The 27982-nt window shown below is 26.9% G+C and overlaps 1 protein-coding gene across 5 annotated transcripts; it reads right to left on the bottom strand.

Moving 5' to 3' along the window:
• Nucleotides 1-5: 5 nt before the first annotated feature.
• LOC149877093 (uncharacterized) lies at nt 6-27982 on the bottom strand. Of its 5 annotated transcripts, none has more exons than XM_090074468.1 (35): nt 27886-27982; nt 27553-27631; nt 26991-27060; nt 23710-23826; nt 18776-18857; nt 17947-17981; nt 17534-17566; nt 17024-17085; nt 16348-16472; nt 15559-15628; nt 15397-15469; nt 15113-15180; nt 14855-14955; nt 14483-14593; nt 14292-14389; nt 14072-14140; nt 13641-13760; nt 11977-12099; nt 11209-11260; nt 10927-11064; nt 10753-10835; nt 10547-10626; nt 10300-10353; nt 10025-10078; nt 9437-9490; nt 9266-9328; nt 7420-9153; nt 7155-7305; nt 6759-6910; nt 5531-5579; nt 5368-5448; nt 3449-3637; nt 930-1019; nt 726-809; nt 6-345 (listed from the first exon to the last, which is right to left on the bottom strand). In XM_090074468.1, exons 2-35 carry the CDS (start codon nt 27597-27599, stop codon nt 196-198), a joined length of 4662 nt encoding a protein of 1553 aa, XP_089930594.1. In that variant the 5' UTR covers nt 27600-27631; nt 27886-27982; the 3' UTR covers nt 6-195. The 5 variants fall into 5 exon arrangements, with proteins under 5 accessions (XP_089930594.1, XP_089930593.1, XP_089930595.1 ...); XM_090074467.1 differs by lacking the exon at nt 27886-27982 and adding an exon at nt 27750-27872; XM_090074469.1 differs by lacking the exon at nt 27886-27982 and adding an exon at nt 27746-27831.

Raw genomic sequence — 27982 nt, 5'->3', positions numbered from 1 at the left:
CAAATATTTAGAAGAATGTTTTTGGAAGATGGATGCACAAGCAAAACTCCTCGGTTAAAAAGAGGGAAAAAAATTAACGCAATTTTGATATATTACATAACTTTGATAATTTTAAGACAAAAAAAAAAAAATTTAAACAAAATATCTTGTTTTAAAAGTTCTTCCATCAAAGAAGCCGGTTACAGCAACAGATCGTTATTGACTTTTATTACGCTCATAGATTCCTTCTTTAAAAAAAGGATGAAAGATTGCTAAGTCTTGCTTGGTTAACGTTCGACGAGTGATTGCATAAATACGACACGTTGAGTCATTTGACAGAATAGCAAGGAAAGCTATTAAATAGGCCTAAAAGATAAAAAGAATAAATAGAATTACCAGAGACAAGAGTTTCACTAAACGAGAGACCTTGTTCAGCTCAACTCGTTTAGGCTCATAAAATCTCGAGGTGAAACTCTTGTCTCTAATGAATACACAGAGAATAGTTTTAAAAAGGAACAAAGCAAAAACACATCCGCAAAGATAACGCAAAAAAAATTAGTAAATAAAGATCACGATTAAAAACAATTTGAATGATTTTACAGGTTTTTATACGTGGTGCTTAGAAACGAGTTAAAATGAAAAAAATCCTCTTCTAATAAAGAAAGCATTATTTTTGAAGTGGAATCATTGAATTTTCTGAAATTCAATCTTAAAACTGAAGCACTTCAGATCTTTAACAAAAATACCTCAAGTTGTGCTCTTCTTACACGAACAAAATCCTCTGAAAGGTTACCGAAATAACGACGCGAAGGAAACTCCAAGTTCCCAACCTTCGACAAAAATATTTAAACACTTTAAATCTGTAATTTTGTAAACTGTTTAACAAACATACAAACAGCATACCGAGTAAAAAGTAAAACCTTTATAAACAAACAACTTAAGAAATTTACTATAGGATGATTTCGAATAGTTTGTCTGTGCAGATCACGAAATTGCCGGTAGCGACGATATACTGTCCAATTATTATCACCTACTCGTAACTAAATCAAATAAATTAATTCACGATTAGAAACGAGAGTTATACATTATCTATTAGAACATATTAAGCATGCTTTTGATATAAATCTGTTGATGTATATCTGTTGATATAAATCTATTGATATAAATCTGTTATCTGCTGAGAAAAACGCATTCAGCATGAAAAAAAAGTACCACATGGCCAATTTTAAAGATTTCGAGCAGTCGAAAAAAAAAAAAAAGAAAAATGGAACTTATTTTTTCGAGAGCTTTAAAATCCACAGAAAAAACAATAATTATGTAGACGAATGATAGCTCAAACTATTCATAGCTTTAAAAAGTATTAAACCTGTAAAACGTTACCGTAAAATTAATTATATATATATATATATATATATATATATATATATATATATATATATATATATATATATATATATATATATATATATATATATATTTATATATGGAGATTTATTCTATGCTATTTATATTTTATAGAGGATATATACCTGACTCCTTCCAGGTAACTTTTGTCAGGTATTTTGCTGCTTAAGTAGCAAAAATGTTTTCAAGAATTGGGATTTACCCGAACACTAATTTACGCAATTACTCGGGTAAATGCTTTAGAACTGGGTATTAAAAACTTTTTTTTTTGCGGTCATTACCAGGAAATATTGAATGACTTTTTTTTCCTATAAATTACTTATGAGAAAGTTTTTCGATGCGATAAGCACAGGTAATAAGCGCCGTAAAACACTGAGGTCATAAAATGGCCTAATAGGAAATTCGCTATATGCAATAAATGTAACAAAGAGTTCTCCTGTCCCATTGGATCTATGTTAGTCTTCTTTGAGAAGCAGACTTGTTTCTTGAACTTACAAAGAATGAAAGCATTCAAAGCTTAAGCGAAAAGAGAGAAAGTATTAGAAGAAACTTTCAAAGACATTGGTGCCGCCGGCGATAAGAAGATAAAGGTACAATGTAAGTGTTAAAAAATGTTTTTTAAGCAAGACCCAAAATAACTAGACTAAGACCTTAACTTCATAGTCGTTATGGTTAAGACAAGTCTACCCTTTAAATTGTTAGAAACACAAGCATGAAAGGGCCAAGAAGAAGCTTGTGAAGTTTGAGAAGGTGCTTGTGTTGATAGAGGGATATCATTTATAACAGATAATTGGAGCTTTATACACTTTTTACTATACGGTCATTAATAGAAGATAAAGGAAATCTCTCAGAATTAGTCGCAAGTTCTGCCTTCCGGAAAACTGGAACTCAAAGTCAGAATCAGAACAATCTAAAGCTGGGAAACTCCGAAAATTAGAATCAGAAGAGAAAGTTCAGTAATGACTTAGTTGGACCGCCAGTCAAGAGGAGCATTTTTGGATCTTTAACTACATCATCAACTACATCAAGTTCATGCAACTCATCCATACTTTAAAATGTGTCTGAAAGTGAAAAGTGATTAAAATTATTTTATGATTCTTAAACTTTTCTTATTCTTGTTTTTGTGAAACTCATTAATTCTCTTGTAAATTGAAAATAAAAGTAAAAAAAAAAAAGATTTATGATTATTTCAGTATCAAGACTGAAAACCTTTTTCGAACTTCGGATGAAGAAATTTTTGAACTAAGAAAAATTTTCGCACTTCAAAAAAAGTTTAAAGTAGTCCGTTGCGTATCGAAAAAACCCATTAAACAAGAGTTACAAGAACCATTGTATAATGCTTACTGATAAGCATTCTAATATTAGTAATGCTATCCAAATGAACCTTACGAAATACGGTCTTTTGTTTGATCTGCAAACTTTTCTACATAAATGTGTCACGGTATCGCAATATTCCAGTATTCTACTTATGAGCAACGGTACACAGTGGTCATAAACGGCTCGTACGACGAACTTAGACAAAGAAAAATTTTTTTAAGATGGCAAAATTAGGAATTTTTTTTTTTTACAAAACTTGAAAGATTAAAATGCTAAATTATATAATTTGTAAAGATTTGCCCTCAATTTCGAATAAATCAACAACAAATGAACAGTTTTTTGTACCGAACAGTTTTTTTTTTAGCAAATTTGTTTTTAATAAAAGATTAAGAAAAAAAAAATCCCCCCACCCCCCACAAAAAAAAAAAAAGCTGTTAAAAGTTGTAAATGTTTACTATGTACAAATATATTCAAAGTAAATAAAAACATTTTTTGAATTTTTTCGAATATTTTAGGTACTTTAAAAAAGGTTCAATTTTAATGATAAACTTTTACTTTTCTGGAAGATCAAGAGGAGTCAATCTAAGATTCCGAAAAAAAAAAAAAAAAATCTTTAGTGGCGTAAATTGGGCTTTTATTCAAAAAAAATAAATAAATGCTGGTGTTAAAAATATCAATGCTGGTATTTGAAACATCGCACCAAACTAGCAATCTTGGACAACATTAACAAAAACATAAGGAAACATACCTTGACTTCAAATACATGGTATGATCCTTTGCCTATGCCACGCAGAATAAATTTTGGTATAGCGGCATTGATTTGGTTCCTCTTATATATGTTAACTGATTGTAGAAACCTGTTGATAGGAGTAGGAGGTGGAGACGGAGGTGAGTTACGTAAACGTGCAATTAATTCATCTTCTTCATCAAAACCCTCCTAAAATAAAATACTACTACTAAATGCAATTGTAAAACAAAGGTTTTTTTTTTATTTGCTGTTTTTTTTTTTTAAATACATCCACCAATAACTTAAGTTTTCTAAAATGAAACATTTCATTTTTTTAAAATCATACTGTTCTGAGTCATTTCTGATGTGGAAAAGTTTTAAAGTTGTTTCATATGTTAATTTCAATAATCTTGCTCCACCAAGTCAAAATACCTTAAAATCTTTATTTAAAAAAGGTACTTTATGATAATATATACATTAAATAAGGGGCTTTAAATTCTCATTATTAATCTTCACTTGTATTTTGAAAATACATCAGTCAGTGGTACTAAGAGGGGCCAATTAGCATTGGATCAGTTAGGAAGAATGAAAATGAGGATTTATCAACATTTCAAGCGAAAGTTTAAACTTGTTATACAATATAAATAAGTTTATCATTGAATGCAGATATTCAAAAGCTTCATAAAAATGGAACTTTTGCTAATTTAAGTCATACACTACAACACAAACTGACTTTTAATTTGCCTTGATCTTAGGTCTTTGATGTGACCAAACTCCCTATTTTTTTTCATAACTTCAACTTATTAAGTAAATACAGTAGACGCCAAAAAGATCAAAATCGTCAATCAAAACCTGTTCAATGTTTGGAATAACTATCACAAAGATTTTTAATAAAGCAGCCCCCAAAAAAAACATTACGCTTTCTCCACCATGTTAAAAAAACATTACGCTTTCTCCACCATGTTAAAAAAACATTACGCTTTCTCCACCATGTTAAAGAGCTGGACTTTAAAAATAAGTTTTTGACTAACAGAATATTGAACATAATTTATTCCATCAGATCATAAACTTTAACTTGTCACTCCAAAGAATATTGGTCACATCTCTAATCCATTGAGGATGGTGTATGGCAAGCACAATTCTAGCAAAAAGAGTTTTACAGAATACCATTTTGGCTTTGTTAGGCATTGTGAAATACTCTAAAAAACAAAGCTGCGACAAATATAGTTCTATTGTTTACAGGAAAAATGAGGGGAATTTTTAAAAACATTTAAACCAAAAATTGTTTCTTGACAGGGAACCTTCTTAACAATCCTGAAGCACACAGACGTCATTTTTTAGAAGCCACAGTTTATTCTGTAATTTTTGCACAATTCAGCAACCAACTGATAGCTAGTTTACTTAGACAATTTTTCGAGAGCTTTGTTACAATCCTGTCTTCTATCTTGCTTATAACACAAGATTATCCTGAACTATTTTTGTTCAATACACATCTTGTCCTTCAAAACATTTAAACAACAATCTCAACAAAAACTCAAAAATGAGCTGCATTTTGATACTGAGATAAACCTCTTTAAACTGTTGCTGTTACTCCTGGAAGATTCCTTTTAATCTTCCACAGTTTGACAATTTGTAGTTTAAATATTGGTTTAAAATTATTCAAATAAAATAAAAAAACTGTTAAAATATTACAAAAAAAAAAAAAAAAAAAAAAAAAAATTAATGACTGCATCATTTTGATATATGTATGCTTTTTTAAACTTAATTAAAATAAAAAAATAACTCCTTCCATGCAAGTTCTATCAATTTCTAATAGTAAATATCAAAGATACAAAGCAAAAAATGATCAAATAGAAGCCTTATCTTATTGGCCACAACTGTAAAATAGCTTAGGGTAATGCCAAATAGATACAAACTGCAGCAGTAAGAAACCAACTTACACTTTCATTGACTCGAATGAGTAATTGGGAAACCTCTGTATCTGACAGTTCATCTTCTTCATAATCAGGGGATGTTAAGCTCTGGAAGAAAACAAGATTATTTTGTAAAAATTTTCCTAACACAACAAAACAGGTGATGAAGAAGCGAAAAGAAAATCCATACACTAGTTGAATAATACTTCTCCAATTTTTCCTGAAGGATGATAATTTCACTAGGGTGAAAAGATAGTAATAAATTTATCATTAATAGATTAAAACACACTATAAAGTTTCTAAGGAAAAAATTACTATCTTGTAAAATTTCTAAGATATATATATAATTAAACTTATATATATACTGCAGGTGTGTTAAAATTTGGCACTTTTTTTGAGACAAAAATTTAGAGGACAAAGATACTGAGCTGAACAAGATAAAGGAAAAAACTTTTACTTCATCAAATAAACATATGAATAAGGTTTAGTTTACATCAGTGTACATCAGTGAACTTTGAGCTAATCTTTTTAATGTAATTGTCTGTTAACCCAGTCCAGGCCTGAGATACTGAGTTAATAAGTTGGTTAATCTTAGGGTTCAGTTGCTTACAAGCTTGTGCTTGAACTTTAGTTCAGATACTCTTTCAATGTGGTCTTAGATACCCAGTTTTAGCCTAGAAGGTAGAAATACTGCTGGCATTTTCTTACCATTGGAACTGACCAATCCAAAAACCATGATCTGTGAGGGATTCTTTGTCTAAGGTGCAAACTTGACCATGTCTGGGACCTTGAAATATCACAAACAGAATTTAAAATCAGATTGATTGTGAAATACTTTTCATCCAAGAAGAGGATAATTGGTGTCTTCTTAAGGATAGATCTAATCTTTTCTAACCTCATTTTTCAAGTCTGATTAACAGCTGAAATGAGTCTTCCACTTCTAGGCTTCCTTTTTGTGGTCCCATGAACCTCTTAGCCTCTTCATAACACTGTAAACAATCCTTCTGGGGACCGTCAGATCTCGAACAATTTCAAAAACTGACATTCCTGCATGAAGAGCTTTGACAACCTCAACAGTTTTTTATTTGCCATTCTTTCAGCAAAATTATTTTAAGGGTTTATTTACATTTTTTATATATTTGAAACTATCGAAACCTTTTGGCAAAAAAAATTTTATTGGAAAATTGCTTGGTACAATCACAAAACTACATCAAATTTGAATGCCAAATTTTAACACGCATAAAGTAATAAACTTACATATATAATTAAACTTATATATGTAAATAAATAAAGACTAAAAAAGTCAACTTTGACTAAAATTAGCAGATAAAATATTTTAAGAAGGACTGTAATGCCTGAATTTGACTAAATAAACTTAGATTAACATTTCTTTCTTTAAATAAAAAAACAAAACATACTTGTTTGCATTTGCAAGTTCATTATGAAGTCTTTCTATCTCTTTGGTTGCATTATCTCTTGTTGCTTTGAGTTCATCATCCTTCACCTTCAACAATTGTGTAACTTGATTGAAGTGTTCTTCATTAAAGTGTTCTTCAGTTGAATCTTTATTCTAAAAAGTTGTCAGAATTATCAAATATATACTTAAAAAACGTAACCAGAGAAATGAAAAACTACAAGAAACAGCTCAAGTAACTATTCTCTATGTAAACAAGAAACCCACCCCAATGACAATGACAAAACTTGAAACCCATGAAGAATAATGACAACAACAACTGACATTTGCTGTCATTTTTAAAATGTCATAAAAACTATTAACGTAAAATAAACCTAGAAGGTATATAGAGCATATATACCTTCTCTAGAGAAGATTTTTCGCTAAGAAGTTTTTCTCTGTCTTTTTGTAAACATGCTAATAGTTGCATTTCTCGCTTTTTCAGTTCATCAAGCTCTTGTTGCATCACTTTTTCCATTGTGATGATTTTTTCATACATTTCATCTTCAATTCTAAAGACATTTCATTTACAGTTGTAAACAAGTATGATTGAAAAAAAAATGGTACTAAAAGTACAAATTTTTTATGCTGAGGATTTATATTTATTATGAAATTTACAAACTTACTGTTGCTTTTGCTTTACAAGTATTTCTTCAATGTTAAAATCAGTTCCATTTGAAATTAAACTTGAATTCAAATGATTACCCAATGGTTCGCTATTGTGTTCAGACCCATGCTCTAGTTCTACAGAAGATTCTCTTAACTTTTCCCTTAAACTTTTAATTTCTTCCAATTCAATTTTACGCTCAACTGAGAACTGCTCTTTCAGCTCAGCAAGCATCATTTCTGCAACATTTTTAGCACAGGATAAATCTTCTAAAACAACTTGCACTTGATCACGGGACTCCACTAGTGGTTTCCATAAAACTTCAGTTTTGTTTTGAATGTTCTCAATACTTTCTGCATAGCTTTTATTAGCTTGTTCTAACTTTAGCTTAGCAGTGTTGATGGAATTCAATATGTCCTGGAATTCCTCTTTCCCTTGTATTTCCTTCTCAACAAGATATGCCACATAAAGCAACTCAGCATCAAGTTTAGCATTTGATTCATCATTATATTTGTTGATTTCGTTCAGCTTTTCATAGCACTTTAAGATATCTGCATCACAGTTATGGACTTGATTTTCTGAAATGTCAACTTGCTTTTTAAAGGAAAGTATTTTTTCATGAGATATGTTTTGAAGTTCAGATAAAACCTTTTCAGACATTTTGGCATCTTTTTCATTTTCCATTTTTTTATTGTTTAGTTCTTTAAGCATACTTTTAATAACTTTTTCTTCTTCATTTTTTATAATCACATGATTTTTTTCCAATTCATGGAGATCTTCAATCATGCTATTTATCTTTTCCTGCAAATCTGCTTTCACCTTGGCATTATCATTTTTGACTTGCACAGCAATAGTCAATTCTTTGCGCATGGACTCTATTTCAGCATTCTTTAAATCTATTCGATCTTGACCTTTTTTTAGCAAAGCTCTGTATTGTTGAACTTTTTCATTAAAGGCTCGTTGATCTTCTATGGTTTGCTTTATTGATGTTTTCTTCATTTGATCAACTCTATAACGTTCAGATGCCATTTTTTTATTTTCTTCTGCTTCAACTAGGATAAATTTTGTTTTTACATCATCCAAATTGCTCTGGGCTTCAGCTAACACATTTTTAAGAACAGCTAAATCAGTCTCAGCTATATCTTTTTTTCTTAAAGTCTTATCATTCAACATTTCTCTTTCCCAAATTAGGAACTGATATCTATTTAAAAAACTGTTCTCATACTTTCTGAGAACTTTTGCTTTGGATTGAGATAATTCTTCAAGTGTGGCTTGTTCAACACGTATCTTAGAAAGTAGTTGGTTTTTTGTATCCTCCAGACTAACTTTGTCTTCATCATCTAAATTTCCTTTCTTTTCTAATGCAAAAATACACTCTTTTATTTCATTGTTCAGAAAGTCACATGTATTTTCCTGCTGCATCAATTTTAATGATTCTGCATCCCAAATTTCTTTTAACTCTGAAATCTTATTTTCATCCAATGGATTAGTATCAATAAATGCACGTATTTCATTATTAAGAATTAATGTTTCTTTTGATCGTAAAATGTGGAAATTTTTCACTTCTTGTTCTATATTTTTTTTATTTTCTTCTTTTACAACCTTACACTTCTCAAGTAAGTCATTTAAACAGTTTTGTTGGTGTTCCATAAGTGAAATCTTTTCATTAATGCTATCAACAAGTTCTTTTTCACGTTGTTTCCTTTTAATCTCTGCATCATTGTGCTGACATTCAAGTTCAGATAAATGTTTTCTGTGATCATAAATTAGAAAGATAAAAACTACAAAAGCAATGTTATGATTATCTTTAAATGTTATAAAACCATTACTAAAATTTTCCATAAAATAATGCACCCCAAATTTACCTAATTTCTGCAGGAGATAATGCACTTTGGAAACGAGCACGAAGCCTTCCTTGCAACTCTCCTCTAAAATTTAAATACTTAAATGATTGAGTTCCAAAAATCTTAATTTCAAAGAGATATTTTAACATCATTTAACAATCAAGATTTTAAACTCAGAAAGTTTCAGACTACCTAGTCTCTTGAAGTCTTCTTGACTCTTCTCTGATTTGACGTGCAAACTCATTTCTAAAATGAAACAATTTTCTTTGCAACACTAATGTCAATAACAACACAGAAAATGTTTCTTTACATCTATTTATTACGTTAAGAAAAAATTTTTCTCAGTACATGCCTGGCACAAATCATGAAACATTGTTGACAATATTTAAAATGCTATAGATCATAAGGCAGGGGTGTTAGTCTAACTAATTATACCTGATAACGCTGTTAGCCTTTGTCAAAACAAAATCTTTTGAAAATTTTTAAATGATCTGCTCACTTTTCAACCAGATTATTACTTTGATGGACTAAACTACAAGTCTATGTCAAAAGAACAGTAATAATGTCTTTTTTGTCATCATATCCTTCAAATTGAAATTCTTGATTGCTACTGTTATGGTTTGTAAACTTTGTACTCTCATTTTACTTTTTGATCTGTTCATTGTTAATTGAATTTTTAAAAAGCCACTTTATTTGGTGTTTAAGAAAAATTAAAAAACTAAAAAGTATGAATAGTTGAATTAAAAAATTTAAGTAATAAAGAACCAAATTAGAACACACCTAGCCTCTTCCATGCGCCGCTCTTCTTCTTGTTTCTGTTTTTCAAGGAGCATCCTTTAATCAAAATTTGGAAGCTTCAAAATTAAAATATTTGGTATTTGGTCAAATTACAACAGGATTAAATAATATTTTACAGTAAAAGAATATTATATTTTAATGTTTTCTTGTTTGTAAAACTTTTGTCGATTTTGTGTCAAAAACTACCAAGATGATTCTTAAAATTGAAAATTTACAATAAAAACTTTTTTTTTTAAATTGTTAAATTTCAAAGTTACCGAGATTCTTCCAATTGTTTAGTTAGATCTTCTTCTCTTTTTTGCCTTTCTACGCTACAAAAAAATAAAACATAAGTGGATTTAGACTTTGATTGAAGATTGTCATAATCATCAAATATTATCATAAAATTTAAAGCATGAAAAACATGAAAGTTACAATTGTGAAATATTCAAATCCCAATGAATTTAAACATTAACTTAATGAAGAAAAAACAAGAGCTAAAGACAAGCAGAGATTTCTACATACCTCATCATTTTCTTAAGAAGATCTGTTTCACTATGGTATTTAGCTGACAAAGAAAGATTACTAAACCCTGGTCCAACAGACTAAACAAAACAAGAACTTATAAATTATAAAATCAAAAGGAAAGTTTAGGTTTTAGGAACCAATGATTTGTTCACTTTAAAACTAAAGAAAATTAATGTTTTCCTAAGTTAAAAAAAACAAAAAACCTTTCGTTTTTCTCTGAGTTCTTCTGCCTCTTTTGGATGATTAAAGCGAAAAACTGCTGTTTTTCCAAGGATCACAACATCACCTTATTAAAAAAAAAAATTGGTCATACAATCAAAACTAATCCAATACTGATTTTTGATTAAAAATGAAACAAAAAATTCAATTACAATAACCTTGCTGCAAGCGTGTTCTTTTGTTTATTATCTCACCATTTACTGAGCATAAGGCTTTAGGAAATGGATCAAGCACTACAAAGCCATCATTGTTTTCAATGATGCATTGTTCATCTTGTATACCAGGTCCACTAACAACTAAAAATATTTTTGCAAACTTTTCAAAGATGACACTACAAGTAGTAGCATAGCAATATGATAAACATTTAAATATTGTTAAATTTGCATAAGAATATTGATACCCATAAAAAAAAGTTTCAAGAATTCACAGAAAAACAATACCTATGTCTGGCTTGGTTTTGGAGTTTTCTGTTCCAACAAATGTTTTTCCTTCCTTAAGATCATCAAGAAAGATTTTTTAAAAAAAAACATTTTTTTACAATAATAATATTAATAATTCATTCCTGATAAATCAACAATAAATCCTCAAAAAAATTACCTTAAAAACTATTTCAAAAAATACAGCCTCCATTTTATTAGAGAAAAAAATTCAAAAAAATTTTTTTTTAAAAAATTGGTTATGTTATTTAAAACTACCAAAACAATATTAAACACTATGAATAAAAACAATTCTTTGCACCATAAAAAAGCAGCTAAAGAAGTGCTTTAAACATAATAAAGAAAACAAACTCATAAATAACAACTCATGCAAATAAGATTTCTTTAACAAACAAACAAAATTGTTTACTAAACTTGATACTGAGTAAAGAAACATAAATTTCTAAGAAGCCATCAATTCTTGAAAAGCTAAACCTTACAAGAAAGTTTGTTTATTTAAGTTTATTTATCAAAAGAGAAGAACTGTTAGACATTCTTTTCTTGCATAGCAACTAGCTTAACTGTTTTAAGCTTCTTGCTAAATTCAAGAGGAACCCTCAGTTTTGATTTAGAACACATTTTTTTTTTTTATTGCAACTTTAAAAATGAATTAAAGTTTTAAACAGCTTAGCTACTTTGTTGCAACTCATTTTTGTGAAATTATTATTATTTATTTTAGAGAAGATAAAATTAATACATAAACATTTATAGAATCATTTCAAAAGATATTACCTTTAAGTGATAGAGTAAAATCCCTGTACTTAAAAGATCATCTTCAAGAGCAACTAAGTGAGGTAGTTCAGATTCCATTCGAATTCCAGCATCTAAACGATGTTGAAATGCAAGTGCTCGATCCTTAAAAATAAATTCACTTTAAAAAATATATTAATTTCAAAAACAAAAAAATGCAGCAATCACACAATTCAAAACATTAAAAATATAATTTAATTAACACAAATAAAACACTGAACATCCAAGTGAACCTGCATTAGTCATAAATAGATCAATAACTTATATAAAGGGAGTAAATACTAAAAAAACTGAAATGTGAAGAAGTTGACCATTATGAAAATATCTTATACTTGTTAAAGGCAATCATAATAAAGAAACTTACAAGTGATTAGCTTTTAATGTTTAATATTTATTTTAATATTTATTTTAAAATTAATTTTAATATTTATTTTAATTTCTTTCTGACAGTCCAAAATGTAGTTTGTAAGATAATTGATTTGAAGTATTTCAAAAGTACAATTAGATAATAATAAGAGATTAAAGGTTTCAATACACATTATGTAATAGAAATAGGTGTTAGAAAATGAATTTTTTTAAATATAAGTTTGAAATTCACTTAAATTATTTGATCAAAATATTGATTTATTGTTAGACCTGCATCTCCTCATTATAATACAAAATACCTAACAAATATTTTAGATTAAAACAATAATAATGAAAAAAGGGTTTTAAGTGACTTAAAATAGTTTTTAGTTGCACGTCTCATTACTAACTGTCAAAAAATATTTAAAAAAAAAAGTTTCTTAACCATAAATATTGATGACATAATTAAATAATATTTGAAACTAATACAGAGAAAGATCAAGATAATAAAAATTTTAGGACAAAAAAAAAAATTTGAGTTATATTTACAACCTTGTTTAGTTCGTTGCTTTGCTTGATAAGTAAAGAGTTATCAGTCTTACTGAATAAACTACAGATATGATTAAGCTTTAATAAAGGTTCAATTTACCACTTTTACTATTTTACCACTTCTTTATTGACAATAATGTAAAGCAACCAGTGGAAAACCTTCATTTTCTCACAAGATTTTTAATATCATCATAAAGTAATTATTTTTGAGATGTCTTCTCATTCTAATACACCTGTATAAGATTTTTTCCTCTTAGTTAATAAAGCAACATTTTAATGAACAATGGATTTAGGAATTTAGATAAGCGGTTTTGATACATATTTGGTGTTACTGGTAAAACTGTGTTTTAATGATTGTTTAATGACTCTTTAAATTTAGTCTTTCCATCAACTTAATACCTTATCTGTTGCATTAGTAAACTGTAATACATTAATGTAATACACACAGATGGAATTAGCAAATACAACAACTAAAAGGTTTTTTTTAGAACCAAGTCTGATAAGTTAAATATGAACATTTTAATATCATCATGTTAATACCATGAAGATTATTAATTTATAGATATAGTTCTACAGCTCCATAAATGATTAACAGTAACAATTTAACATGCTGGCTTAGGTACCTGTAAATCTAAGATGCCAAATTCAAAATTTAAAGTCTTTATAAATGCATTATGCAGGATATAGCAATAAATGCACATTAGTTAATATACTTTTTTATAATAAACAAACAAAACATATAAGAACTTAACCTGCATAATTTTTTGGGTTTCTTTCCATCTATCTTTCCACTTGTCTGTTAAAGCACCAAGCCGCTCTTCATTTTCATAAAGCTTGCGAGCTGCTACTTTATCTGCATCACTTAATACCTCCTATTTAAGGATAAATTTAATTATGGTTAAAATTGATTTTGGAAAAACCATTTAATAATACTAGTTTCCAGTTTTTATCAGATTTTTTTGAAACTGGAATAAAAAATTTGAATTTATTTTTTCTTCCTTTTTTTTAAATGTTCTTACTTTTAAATGTCAACCTCTTTTTTCATAAATCACTTATCATAAATAACAAATGTCTATTTTTCTTCAAATAATCAGCAAAAGAAATAAACTGCATACTTTAAATGGCTAAGAAAATACAATCTATGTGGGGCTGATTAGAACCATGTTAAATCAATAAAACTTACCTGACCAATTATAGATTTAAGTTTATCAATTTCTGCCCTCAAATCTCTAATCAATTTCACATTGGTATCCTTAAAAAATTAGTTCAAAAGTTTTATTAAGCACACACACATCACAAGACAAAGAAGTGAACTTTTTTTGTAACATTGATTTTTTTCAACAAATCAAAAAATCTAAACCAACAAATAACATAAAAATATTTAATAACCAAGAAAGTCTGACCTCATTGACTGTTGGCTTATTGATGATATTTTTTGCTCTATTAGCATAACGCAACGTGCTTAAAGTTTCAGAGTAATTTACATCTGCTGGAGATATTGCTAAAAAAAATAATTCAAAGTACATTATGTAATGAAATAACATGTAACGAAATAACATAGAATTATTCTAGAAGTTAAAGTACAGCTATATACCTGCTATCATGATAGTTTTTGAATTTCCGCCTAAACTGTCTTTTAATAACCATGTCAAAATTGAATCTCGATATGGAATAAACAGTGTACTTTTTTTAGTTGATGCCTCCGCTATATAAACCATTAAACAATAAAGATGTCAAAAAAATATGCTGATAAAAAGAATTAAAAAGAATATTTGTCATTAAATTTATAAAAATAATGAATCAAAACTTGATTGTTAAAAAATGAAAAAAAAATTTGTAAAACAAATATTTGTGTAAAATAAATTTGAATTAAGAAAATGTTTGTAATAACTTGCCTAAACTAAAAAGGCTGCCGAAACTTTATTTTAAAAATATTTTCGTGTTAATTAGTGTAAGAATTACTAACCTAAAGATGAAATAACAGAACCAAGTGTAACCAATGATTTGTTTATATTCCCACCTTCCTTTAACCTTAAACCTGTTGCACCAGTAGAATTTGCCCGTTCACTAAAGTTTTGATCAATAAAAGTATTTTTAATTTTAGCAAATAGTAAAAAAAAAAAAAATCAACAAATGTACAAACTAACTTTGTTCTATTTGTGCATCAAAACATTTTTGATGCATGAATATGAACAAAGTTTTAATAGTTAATATTTTTTGTTACCTTCCTGCCAGATCAACCAGGTTGATTTTGCTTGTTGTCTCACTGGGCATGTCATGCAAAAACTTTGCCTAAAAAGTTTATGCAAAAGTATGTTGCTTTTATTTTCAATTTATGTAAACTATAAACTTTAAATAAATACGATTAGTTAAAAACTTTAAAAACTAAGTAAAACTTTATGAACATTTTAAACTTTGGGGTGATAAATTTTTTATTTTTGTTAAAAAAAAGACTTTCATTTATTTAGAGAAACATACAAAATTGCATTGTACAAACAATAAAAATACCTGTGTGTAGCGAATGGTAAATATAGCATGTGAACGGCTACTTGTATCGTTCATATTTGTGGAAGCAGTTGTTCTACAAAAAAGGATAATTAGATTTAAACCTAATAAAAAGATCATTTACTCCTATATTGCATTTAACCCAATAGTTAAATAAAAAGTAACCTCCGTTCATTTCCTTGTTTCATGATTGTCTCAATTGCATGATAATCAGAAACAAGATGTTTTGTTAAACCTAAATAAAGAATTAAGCCAAATATGATTGGTCAAAACTTACCCAATAAAAAATATTATTAAAAATTACAAAAATTTTGGGAAACATAATTTTGAAAAAAACATTTAAAAAGCATTTTTAGGTTGATACTACTTCTGATTTTGTCAACTAATAAAATATATTATTAGCACTAAGTTTTTCAACATGTCTACTAACACTGACTTTGACTACTGAATTGATTTTCATTTATATAACAAAGTTCTGTTAAATATTCAAGTAATCAAAAATATTTTTACAATCCTCTTCTTACTTCTTATTCAACTTAACAATCATTTTCTAATTTCACATAACTAAGAATGTGTAGAAGACAAAACTTGTTACACTAATAAAATAATAAAAAGTGCGCTATTGAGTTCAAATTGCTAACAAGCTCAATTTTATTTCCATAAAACTAGACTCCTAGCTTACCTATTTCACTTTTGCTGAAATTCAGATGAAAAACTAAGTAAAAATGTATATATCAGCAACTTGGTTGGGCCTAGAAAAATATTCACTTTTCACTTTTCACTTTCTAATGCTTGAAGACAAACTTTAAAGACATACTTTAAAGACTTTCTTGTAAGGTTTAGCTTTTCAAGAATTGATGGCTTCTTAGAAATTTATGTTTCTTTACTCAGTATCAAGTTTTGTAAACAAACTTTAAAGGCATATATCAAAATTAAGAAAAATAAAAAAAACACCTTGGACATAAGGACCATCTTTAGGATGCTCACGAACTTTCAATCCATGAAGAGCTTGTCCTGCCTTTGGTTGCTGATGTGTGCGTAACAAATCTCTCACTTTCTCATTATATATTTCCAAATAACTGAAGAAAAAAAATTTATATAAATTCATAAAATTACTATAATTTAGAACTAGTCTAGTACAAGATTCCTAGCTACCTGTTAAGAGTATTGTCAAAGGAATATATGTAAAACTTTTTTATCTGTAAATAAGCTGCAGAGTTAATACAGAATATTATTTCTCAACTAATTAGAGTTGATAAGCTGTTCTAGTGTAAACTATTTATATTAATCAAAATATAATGAACTATTACACTTTGCCTCACACATCATAGTAAAGCTTGACTCAGAAATTGTAAAAAAAAGTAAAAAAAAAAAAACTTTTTCTAGCATATAGAGGTTGTAATATTAAAAAATGCAACCTCCTGTCAAATAGTTTGTTTTAAATTCAACAAAACCAAATTTATAATAAATAATAATATTAAGTTACAAATAGTATACTTGAAAATTGACAGTGAGACAGACCATGATGGGAAATCAATTTTAAATTTGCCTAAAATTTGCCTGAAATTATCCCAAAAAGAAGACAAAAAAGATTTTTTTTGGAAAAAAAAAATTAAGATAAAAATATTACCTTACTTCTGTACGAAAGGAAACACCTTCATCTTCTTTTTCTTGCATTTGAGAAAAAAGATTCTAAAAAAAACTTTTCTTGTATCAGATTTAAAAAAACATGTAATTTTATTTACAACAATTGTAAACAATAATTGAAGACCTTAGTATTTAATATACTTAAGTCACTCAAAGTAACTTTTCACTGAAAAACCAAATTCCTTCAATTTTAAAAAACTGGATCTTCTTTAAAAATAGTTCTTTCATGACATCTCAGTAATTTAGCACTTTTTTAAATTTTAGTCTTTAATTGCAGGTTTTCAGTTGCAGGCTTTCAACAATGAATGAATTTTAAAAAAGATGAATTTTAAAATATATTTCATAGAACTGATTGAAATGGAAGATGGAAATTAAAAACAATATTGTTCACAATAATTAGTAGATAAGATTAAAATTCATTTGATCTCATCAAAAACATCAATCTAAACCCAGAAATAAAAATCTTTTAATATAAAAAAGGACAACTACTTACTTCACATATTCTAGGAATTAACCCCTCATTTCCCTAAACCAAAAAATATTAGTCATTAAAAAAACAAATGAACAGTTAAGTTTTAGAGACTGTTGACCACAACTATTACTACAACTATTTAGGCTTAAAGAAAACTTTGTTTAGATTAAAAAAAGATGACTAAATAATTTTTTACCTAAAAATTGATTTTATTATGAAAAAAACCATAACACCAAAATAATTTAAAATTGGATGAGAAATATACTGAAAAAGCTTGAACTATTACTTCACTAATCTGAGAAAACCATTTGGTATCTCCATTACAAAAAGGTATTACAAAAATTACAGACAATTTGAACCCACAAAGGTGTAAACTTAAATACGAATGTTTTGATATCAATTTATCTATAACTACAAAGAATAAACTGCCATACTGCCTCTCCCATCATGGTGTGTGTTTTCCCACTTCCTAAAGAGAAAAAAATGAATACATTTTAATAAAATTTTTGACAATTCAATACAACTAACACCTTATCATTTTATGATTATAATCAATAGTTATCCAAAACCTTCCTGTCAAACAATTTGGTACCCTTGTTAATTAATCTGTAATACTGACATTGTTTATCAATTTTGTAATAATTTACAATAGTGTGAATAATGTAATAAATTAAAAGACCTTCCCAAAAGGAATACAACCTCTAGAAACTGATTAAAATAAATCTTTGTTAAATTTCTTTTGCTAAGTAATTAACCTTTCTCATTTATAATAAAAACAAAAAACTCATCTTTTCATTACTTCTTCACATTAAATTGATATCAACTTTATCATTTTCTGTTGTTAACCTTCTTATACCCTTTTAAAATATTTCAAATTTAAAAATAAATTTAAATTTAGCTTGTTTTATAACAGCAAATCAAAAGAATATAAACTTAAATAAACTTAACAAAAGAATGTAAACTTAAGCTTATGAGAAAAATGTATTATGCAGACATTTTTAGAGGAACTTTACTAATTATTTTATTAGAGTAGGAAATTTAGTAGTCAGCCTGTTTTTTTATTTGTTTTGAATGAAAAAAACAGTTTTGGAAAATTACAGCACTTTAAAAGCTTAAGGCTTATGATTTTTTATTATGAAGAAATTTATAACCATTTTTAAGTTGCAAGGAGTTTTAATTTCTTTAAGTTTGTTTTAACAGCTTGAAAAAAAATCAAAATTTGGGAAGATAAATTTAAAAAATAGATGAAAAAAATAAACATACCAGTCTGTCCATAAGCAAAAATGCAAGCATTGTAACCTTCATCTGCAGCAGTAACAACTCCTGTACCAAGATTGCTATAAACCTTAGAAAAAAACAGCAACTTTAAAATATTACCAAAACTTTATATGTGTGTACAAACAAAAAGGTGGTGCCAAACAAAAATGATTTTTCGAAGTTCAGCACTCTTACATTTTCACTAAATTTTCCTTTTTTTTTAAATAATGATTCATTAGAAAAATTCCAAGTTTTTATATATATTTAAAAGTAACTCAATTTATTCAAAAAAAAAAAAAAAACACAAAATATTATATTTTAGCAAACGTCTTTTTTTAAAAATAAACATTTTACATTTACATATGCAAATTGAATTTATTACATAAAGTAATCAGCTGATGCACATGATACACAGTAATCAGCTGATCAAAAGTTTCACTTAAAATTTAAATTCTATTATAATTTTTTAAAATAAAAAAAAATTCTATTGATTTTGAAATGAAAATTCATCTTTTAAATTTATTTGAATTGTAATGACCAAAAAATATCCTTTAAGTAAATCTTTTAGGTTTAGTAAGTAAAATAACCAAAAAAATTAACATGGTTCCTCCATAGATATATAAAATACTGGATACAGCATAGGCATATCTAGCCTTTTAACTCTGAAAACAAAATTGAAACCAAGCTACTGTTGAAAAAGTGACATAGAGTGATGCAAAATATTTTTATGTGATTTCATAAAAACTACTTAAATAAGTGACATGAGCTGATATAATCATTATGATTAAGTTATTTGGTTCATGACTTGAGACTATAAAACATTTATGAGTATCTCGTGAGTCAAGAGATCTAAGGATTTAAAAAATAAACAGTTATCTTCCATTGAAGTTATACTGACAAATAAAATATACAGTGAAAGTGTTAAAATCATATTAATATTGAATATTGATTTGGTTTTAAAAATATGGTATTTTCAGAAGAATTACAACAATTATATCTATATACATCTACATCTATGTATATTATATTTACTATAATATATACCTATATTTATGTATATTACACATGTTTGGTATACTTTACATAGACAAAGAATTTAAATTGTTGGATCAAGGTAATTTTTATACAATAAAACTAGTAATATCAAGGACTGAATATAGTTTATACATGTATATATATATACAAATATAAATATATATAAATATATATATATATATATATATATATATATATATATATAAAATATACATACATACATACATACATACATACATACATACATACATACATACATACATACATACATACATACATACATACATACATACATAAATACATACATACATACATACATACATACATACATACATACATACATACATACATACATACATACATACATACATACATACATACATACATACATACATACATACATACATACATTACATACATTACATACATTACATACATTACATACATACATACATACATTCAGAAACAATTTCAGAAATTTTGCATTATTCTGATATCAAAAATGTTTTGGAATGTGTTATTAGGAGGAACATAAACACTTTTTTACTGATTTTTGAACAACACTAGCTTGGTCAGTTTGTGTTGAACTCGTGCCCCATGTATGTAACTTGTTGCACATGGTAAGACATGGTGTAAGCACAAATCCTAATAAGCAATATTAGGATTATGACTACTTAAAGTTGCTGTGGCTTTACCACTAATCAAACATTTATCTTGTAACTCATTGATCAGTTTTTTGTTGAGTCTGTGCTTTTGTTACACATCTGATACATTTTTTCTGTAACTTATATGCATCTAATACAAGAGACAATTTCTTATTGACAGTTTGCAGATTGTCTGAACCAGTTTTGATACAATCTCCTAAACGCAATCTTTTATTTGTACTAATCACTTTTTCTTCAAAAGTATTCTCCACAATTCAATCTCAAATTTTTTTCTTCTCTAATAAGTTTATATAAATAAGTTTTTTAGAATTCTTTCAGTGGGTGCTTTCTGAATATTATGTGTGACTGGTTTTAAATGTTCTGGAAATTTAAAAATTGTTGGTATTGCATCAGATTTTAGATATTTTCTCAAACAGAAATAAGATGCTTTGCTTTCATTAAAGCAATCTTTAGAAAAATGATCTGAGCAAAGATAACTTGCTAAAGAGGGAACAAAATTCTTTTGCTCTGTTTCAAGAACCCATGCTGCTCTTTTTTCTGGATTTACAGGAAATCTATTTAAGAATGCATAGCTAAGATTCATTATACATACTGTGCTTAACTTTTAAAATCTACATAATAAAATTATAATGAATCTTTAAGAACAAAATGTTTAAACTGTATATGAACTATTTTCTTACCTATGAAAATTTCTTGAAACCCCTTTAACAGATCTAGCTGTACATCCAAAAGCACTGCACAAACTAACCATTTTAAAACTAACACCAAATCTTGAAATATATAGTACATAAACATATATGTATAATTTAGATAAATATATTATACATAAATATAGATGTATACTTTTATATTCAATGTTAGTATTCTAAAAACTCCATACAAATTTTACATCATACAACCATATAGAAGATATTATTCATGGCATAACATTTTGATAAAATTATTATTTGCATTGCAAAACTTTTTTTCGCATTTAAAAATCTTTTCACTTAGGATCAACTTGAATAAACTTATCTTGTTTTATTAATTATTTCCATTGAAATTACTGTTTAAAATGCTGATTATTTGCAACTGAAATTAAAATATATATTAATCACTTATGACTTAAATATATATTAACCAAATGCCTTCAAAATAGCTTTATAAACAATTCAAAGCAAAATATAAAACTAAAAAATGTGAATGTATGCAATATATATGCTGTTTAAACTGCATTTTTTTGCCTCACTCAAGATCATCATGGCAAAATCAGCATGGTTTCAATTACTTCTGCCTATGCCGTTTCCAGTATTTTATATATATATGGTTTTCTCAGAAATTTAGCATATTTTAAATAAAAGGCAGAATTAACAGGAACTTTGGTCATCTTTGCTCTCAATGGAAAGTTTAACCAATTCTTTTAAACAGCTGATGCTACAGGAGTTTTTTGGTCAAGTAATATCCATGTCCATGTTCATCCATGTTCATACATTTTCATACATTTTCGATTAGGTTCAAATCAGGCAAATAAGCTTGCCACTAGAGCTGGCCATTAAAGAACTCAAATGTTTTGTTTAAATCAAGCGGCTATTATTTTAACTCCATGGCATGAGGTGTTTTCTTGCTGAAAGGTCCATTTAGGTTCTTTGCCAAAAAAAAATGTTTTATTCAGAATAAACAGTTCTTAAGCATTTCTATATATCTATGTTAATTTATTAGCCTCCTCTTTCTTTTTAATCATGTCAAAAGAAACTCCCTATAAACCTTTCAATTATGGTGTCTTCGGTATGATTCATCAACAAATAACTTTTTTTGTCCATAATTAGTTATTCTAGAGATTTCTTTGCAAAATTTTACTCATTTTATTTGATCTGGTTTTTATAGCAATTATTTACTTTTTGAGACCAAAAAATATTAATTTTCAAGTAGCAGATTAACTTGGCCATCCATCTTGCTCTAAGAAACACCCCTGATGAATTAATATGCAATTAATATTTCTTGCTTCTCTATTTCCAAGAAAAATTAACAAACTTAATAGTTCTTTGTAATCCCTTAGTTATTAGTAACTGATTTTTAATAATCACACAGAGTTCTGTGCAATTGGGTCCTGATGATATTTTACCTTGTGTCAAATACTTTTCTTTAAATTAATTCTACATAAAATGTCAAAAACTTACTTATTAAGTGACAACTTTGAACTAATAATTCTTTCTGAACATGCTCCTGTTAATCTATCTTGATATTAGTTGCCATTATTTAGGTAATCAACTTCAAAAATAAAAATATTACATCATATGTATATTATATAGTAATTAATTTACTAAAGACATAACTAAATATAACAAAATGCTTTTGATTTGATATAGCAAAACAGAAAACAATATATGAATTATGAAATAGGTAAAACTTTTGAATTTTAATTTGAGATATATAATTTAATTCAATAGATGTGATTGTTAAGGTTAACTGGTGTAATTTTGACAATTTTCGTTAAGAAAACTCAACTTGTTATTTGTTTAAAATGTGGTTTTGATAGGAGTACAGTTTTCAGTTTTGACTACAAGTGCGCCATCTTAATGAATGATTGTGTTATTTCATGAAATATTTCTGGTAATTGGATAATGTTGTTAACTTGCTTAATTTGAACTTCAGCAAAGCTTCTGTTTCAGGTTCTTAACAAACTAATGCATTTTTGTTATAACGCTGCATATTTTCATCAGTCTTACTTAATGTGATACCAAAACAATTAAAAGTAGTTTGCACATCAAGTTTGCAAATAATTGCTATTTTGTAAGATCTCTCATGTAGAATAGCTACACAAAACTTGATAACTATGTGTCCCACGCCTGGAGGAACATTGATATATTGCTTAAGGCTATCTATAAATGGTATGTAAATGCAATCCAAAAAATAAAAAAACATCATGATTTAATTTCTAATGTTTTTTTTTTTTGCATGATAACTTTTTCAAATATAAGTCAAAGTTATCCCAGATTACCTTATGCAATCCTTATTTTTAATGCAAAACAAATTCATTTTAAACATGAAATATTGACATTTGTAATTTGTTATCTAAAATATGAAACTATCAATCAAACCATTTATAACTTTTTGAAAATTACTTGTCAATGTGAAGTGAAACAAAACAAAATACTCAGAGTTGTATATTAAAAAAAAAACTTTTTAACATATTTGCTTGAGATCCTAATACACACATACCATACTTAAATTGAAACATCTAATATAATAAACTTTACATACAACATCCTGTCCAGAATAATTTGAAGAACTTTCATCACATGACCAATAGCAATAATCAAAGAAAAAGTCTTTAACATTATCTTTTCCCGCTTCATCATTTTCAACACAAGTACCATCCTAAGTATTATATATATATATATCTATATATATCTATATATATATATATATATATATATATATATATATATATATATATATATATATATATATATATATATATATATATATATATATAACTATTTAACTAAAAAAATTTTGTAACAGAATTTTATAAATTTTTATATATAAAAAAACAAGAGCACAATATAACTATTAAATTGCTTTTACAAAAACAACTAAATTTAAACAAATTGAATTAATTTGAAGAAACTTTATAAAAATTTAAAACAGCCTCCTTTTGCTTTTATGCATAATTAGATGCAAAGAGGCATGGATCCCATTGAACTCATGTAATAATCTTTTGGCAACTCCATCCAAATCTTTGATAGCTGTTGTTTAAGATTTTTAACTAAAGTTATCTTATATTTTGCAGTTTTCCATTAATCCAGCTCCATACATACTTAATAGGATTTAAATATGGCAGCTGAGCACACCAAGGAATAATTTTTTAACTTCTCTCATGAAACCATTGTTGAATGAGCTGTTGTGCCATCTTGCTAAATTATCCAATTTTTGCTTCTTCCATTAAATTATTTACCCAAATGTTTTAAACTCTTTTCTAGAGTATTTTTGAAAAATGACATTTTTGTCTCTTTCACTTAACTTTGGAGGTCTACCAGACCTAGAAGAATCTTTGAGAGCCTCAGTTTCTTCAAGATTTTTTGCTGTATTTTGAAGGCAGCCCTCTGAAACACAACTTAATTTTGCTAAAGCAACATTTGACTGGTTTCCTTATTTTTTAAACAAACAATTCGGCATTTAGCACTCTCAGGGATACCTTTCTAGCCCATTTGGTCAAAAATTTACCTGATCAAATTTGGCATTAATTATTTCAAAAATTATTTAATATTTAATGAAAATTTTTATGGTGGGGCAGTATAATTCATAAGTAATAGATATTATCTTTTTGAAAAGAAACAAAAATCAAATAGATTTAAAAAAAATCAAAAATAACAAAATTCTTTTAAACTAAATGGTCATTTATTTACAAATTAAAAAAAAGAAGGTCATTAATTAGTTAATTATCATTAGAAGAGAGGTAAGTGTTGTACATGTACCAAAGTTACTCTAACTAATAGAAAAAAGAAAAAAAAGATTTAAAAAAAAGTCTTTTGCTTTGACAATTTTATTATTGAAAAGCTAAACCAACATTATAAAAAATAAAAAATTATAAAAAATTTGCTCTTGTATAAACTTTCTGGACAAACTATATATGTATTCTATTAACAATAAATATAAATATATAATAATAATAATAATGATAATAATAATAATAATAATAATAATAATAATAATAATAATAATAATAACAATAATAATAATAATAATAATAAATAATAATAATAATAAATAATAATAATAATAATAATAATAATAATAATAAAAAGAAGAAGAAGAAGAAGAAGGATGATGATGATGATGATGATGATGATGATGATGATGATGATGATGATGATGATGATTATCTTATATATATATATATATATATATATATATATATATATATATATATATATATATATATATATATATATATGATATACTCCAGAAATAAGTGACATTTTTGCAGATCATCTTTAAAATAAATTTTGCTGTTATTATATATATTTTATTTTGGCTGTTACAATATATATTAGGGTACATCCAAAGTTTTAATATCAAAGAAACTTGTCTTAGGGGCTGTTTATATGGACAAAGGCTAGCCTGTTTGCTGAGATCTCAGTAAAAAGCAGTGAGATCTCACTTGCCAGACTAGCTCTCTTATTCATATAAACGCAAAATAAAGTTAAGTTGAGATAAGGATGGTGTTGAGATCTTGGTAAACAGGCTAGCCCAGCAAACGAGCTAGCCCGCTTTTCATATAAACAGCCCTTTAGATTGTTCCAGTGGTTGAAAATAGTACTTCTACAAATTTTAATCAAAATTTAATTTAATTTAGAGGGCTAACCTAATTAACTTTTCATACCAGGACACAGTGAATTGTCTGCAACAAGCTAGCTAGACAGGATTTGATTTTTGTAGATGTGATCTAGGATTTGATTTTTATGTATGTGATCAATAATATTTTTGTGCTTTATTGATTAGTTATGCATTTTTTAATTATTTGAAAGCTTTGAGGAATTTTTATATTAAAAAAAAAAAAATACTGATTAACATAAATGCATTAAAATAAAAAATAAATACTTAATTCAACATGTAAACTTTATAATAAAATACATGCAACAACTATCAACGGATGAAGTGTTGTAATATTTCCAATCTAACAAATTAGATTAGGAATATTACAACTAATCATCTAATGATAGCTGGTGTGCATGTAATATTGGATTCTAAGTAATCTTCTTTGTCAAAAAAATTTTTACTTCAAATCCGATGTGGTAGTATTAAAGGCAAAACAATTCAGAACATCTAAAGGTAATTTCTTGATTCTCTTACTTGTCAATACTCTCTGTGAATTGATGTCAGGATAGGATGTTACCAAAACAAATTTATAATTGTGAAAATCGTGTGATTTTTTTTCTGGAACAAGAATTTTGTGCAAAGTAACAGGCATTTAGCACTACAGATATATATTTAAACAACGAGTTTTGTTTTTAGAACAAAGCTTTTGAAATTTGATTAAACTATTATCATTGAACATTTTAATGAGATTAATGTCCAATACTGTAATCTTACCAACTCCGGCTTCATAAAGAGCCTTCAAGCTGCATTTTCATCATTTTTATTTCCTAAGCCAGGTTTTGGTTTGTCTACAACAAGCCCTATAAAATTAAACTTTTGCTTGATTTCTTCTAAACATTGTTGTATACTAGACTTATCTTCATCACTTTTAACTTTTTTTTATGTTAAAGTGATGTAACAAATGTGTAACAAATACTTTAAAAAAAAAAAAACAAATCCATCCATGCAAAGTAGACGAGCATTATGGGATTCACACCACATATGTAACATTTTTGTTGATGTGTGTTAGTTAAAAAATTACAAACTTTTCTACCTACTATTAGGAGTATAATGTTGGAATAAGTTAATACTTCTAATAATTAATTTTATTGAAAGCATTTTATAAAGGTAAATTTTTTTACTAAAATTGAACTAAAACTTAAAATACAAGATATCCAAACCTTAGAGCTAATAATGGATGTTCGATTATTTTCCATGTGTATAATGCATTTTGCATCCATGTTCTTCTCTCTGAAAAATTACAACTAAAAACATTTACTTTAGAACTCAATATTTAATATCTACAGTTAAATATAGTGGTGTTTTACAAATAATGCTATAAAGTTCCTGTAAAGAATATTGTTTGTATGAAAGATTGTGTGGATTACAGAGTTAGAGATGAGGAGCAAAAGTAATACAGAAGATAGAAGTTGAAGTTTCTGTATCCTTTGGTAAAATCTCAAAAGTTATTTTTTTATATAACTTAAACTTTTTATGTAGTAACGTAAGTTAAAAAAGAACATGCTGGAAGGTGAAAACAATCTTTTAAAACTATATAATTTTAAAAAGTAATATGTATGAGTATAAGAATACATATACACATACATACATATATGCATACATACATACATACATACATACATACATACATACATACATACATACATACATACATACATACATACATACATACATACATATATACATACATACATACATAAAAGAAAACAGAAGAAATCAAACCGTTGATTAAATGGTCGTACACGCACTGCTACTTTTATAGAAGCCATTTATAAAGAGGTTTCTTAATTTTACCTTATTTCTAGTAAAGAAATACAATATTTATTAGAAAAATATATCTACAAAAGTTGAATAGATGTTATAAATTACATTGTACTAGTAATGTATACTATCTATCTAGGTATATATTTGTTACCTACAGTAATAATGTATTCACTTAGTATGTAGCTGGCTGATATTTCTGATAATCAGATATGATTACAAAAATTTTTTCTTATTTCATTCAATGAATTTAATAATATCTAAATAAACTTTATTAAGCTAAAAAAAAACAACCTGTAATCTAGTATATCCAACTGTTTCTTTTTTAAACAAGTGTTTCAACTTGTTTCATGTATTCTTAAGATGATTAATATACAACTTTATAAATCAT

This window comes from Hydra viridissima, unplaced genomic scaffold (assembly GCF_058129835.1).
Source record: "Hydra viridissima isolate aposymbiotic clone 2 unplaced genomic scaffold, HvirCarnegie_v1 scaffold_17, whole genome shotgun sequence".
NCBI lineage: Eukaryota > Metazoa > Cnidaria > Hydrozoa > Anthoathecata > Hydridae > Hydra > Hydra viridissima.
The sequence above is the reverse complement of the archived record's forward strand: the minus strand, read 5'-3'. Positions and strand labels throughout refer to the sequence as shown.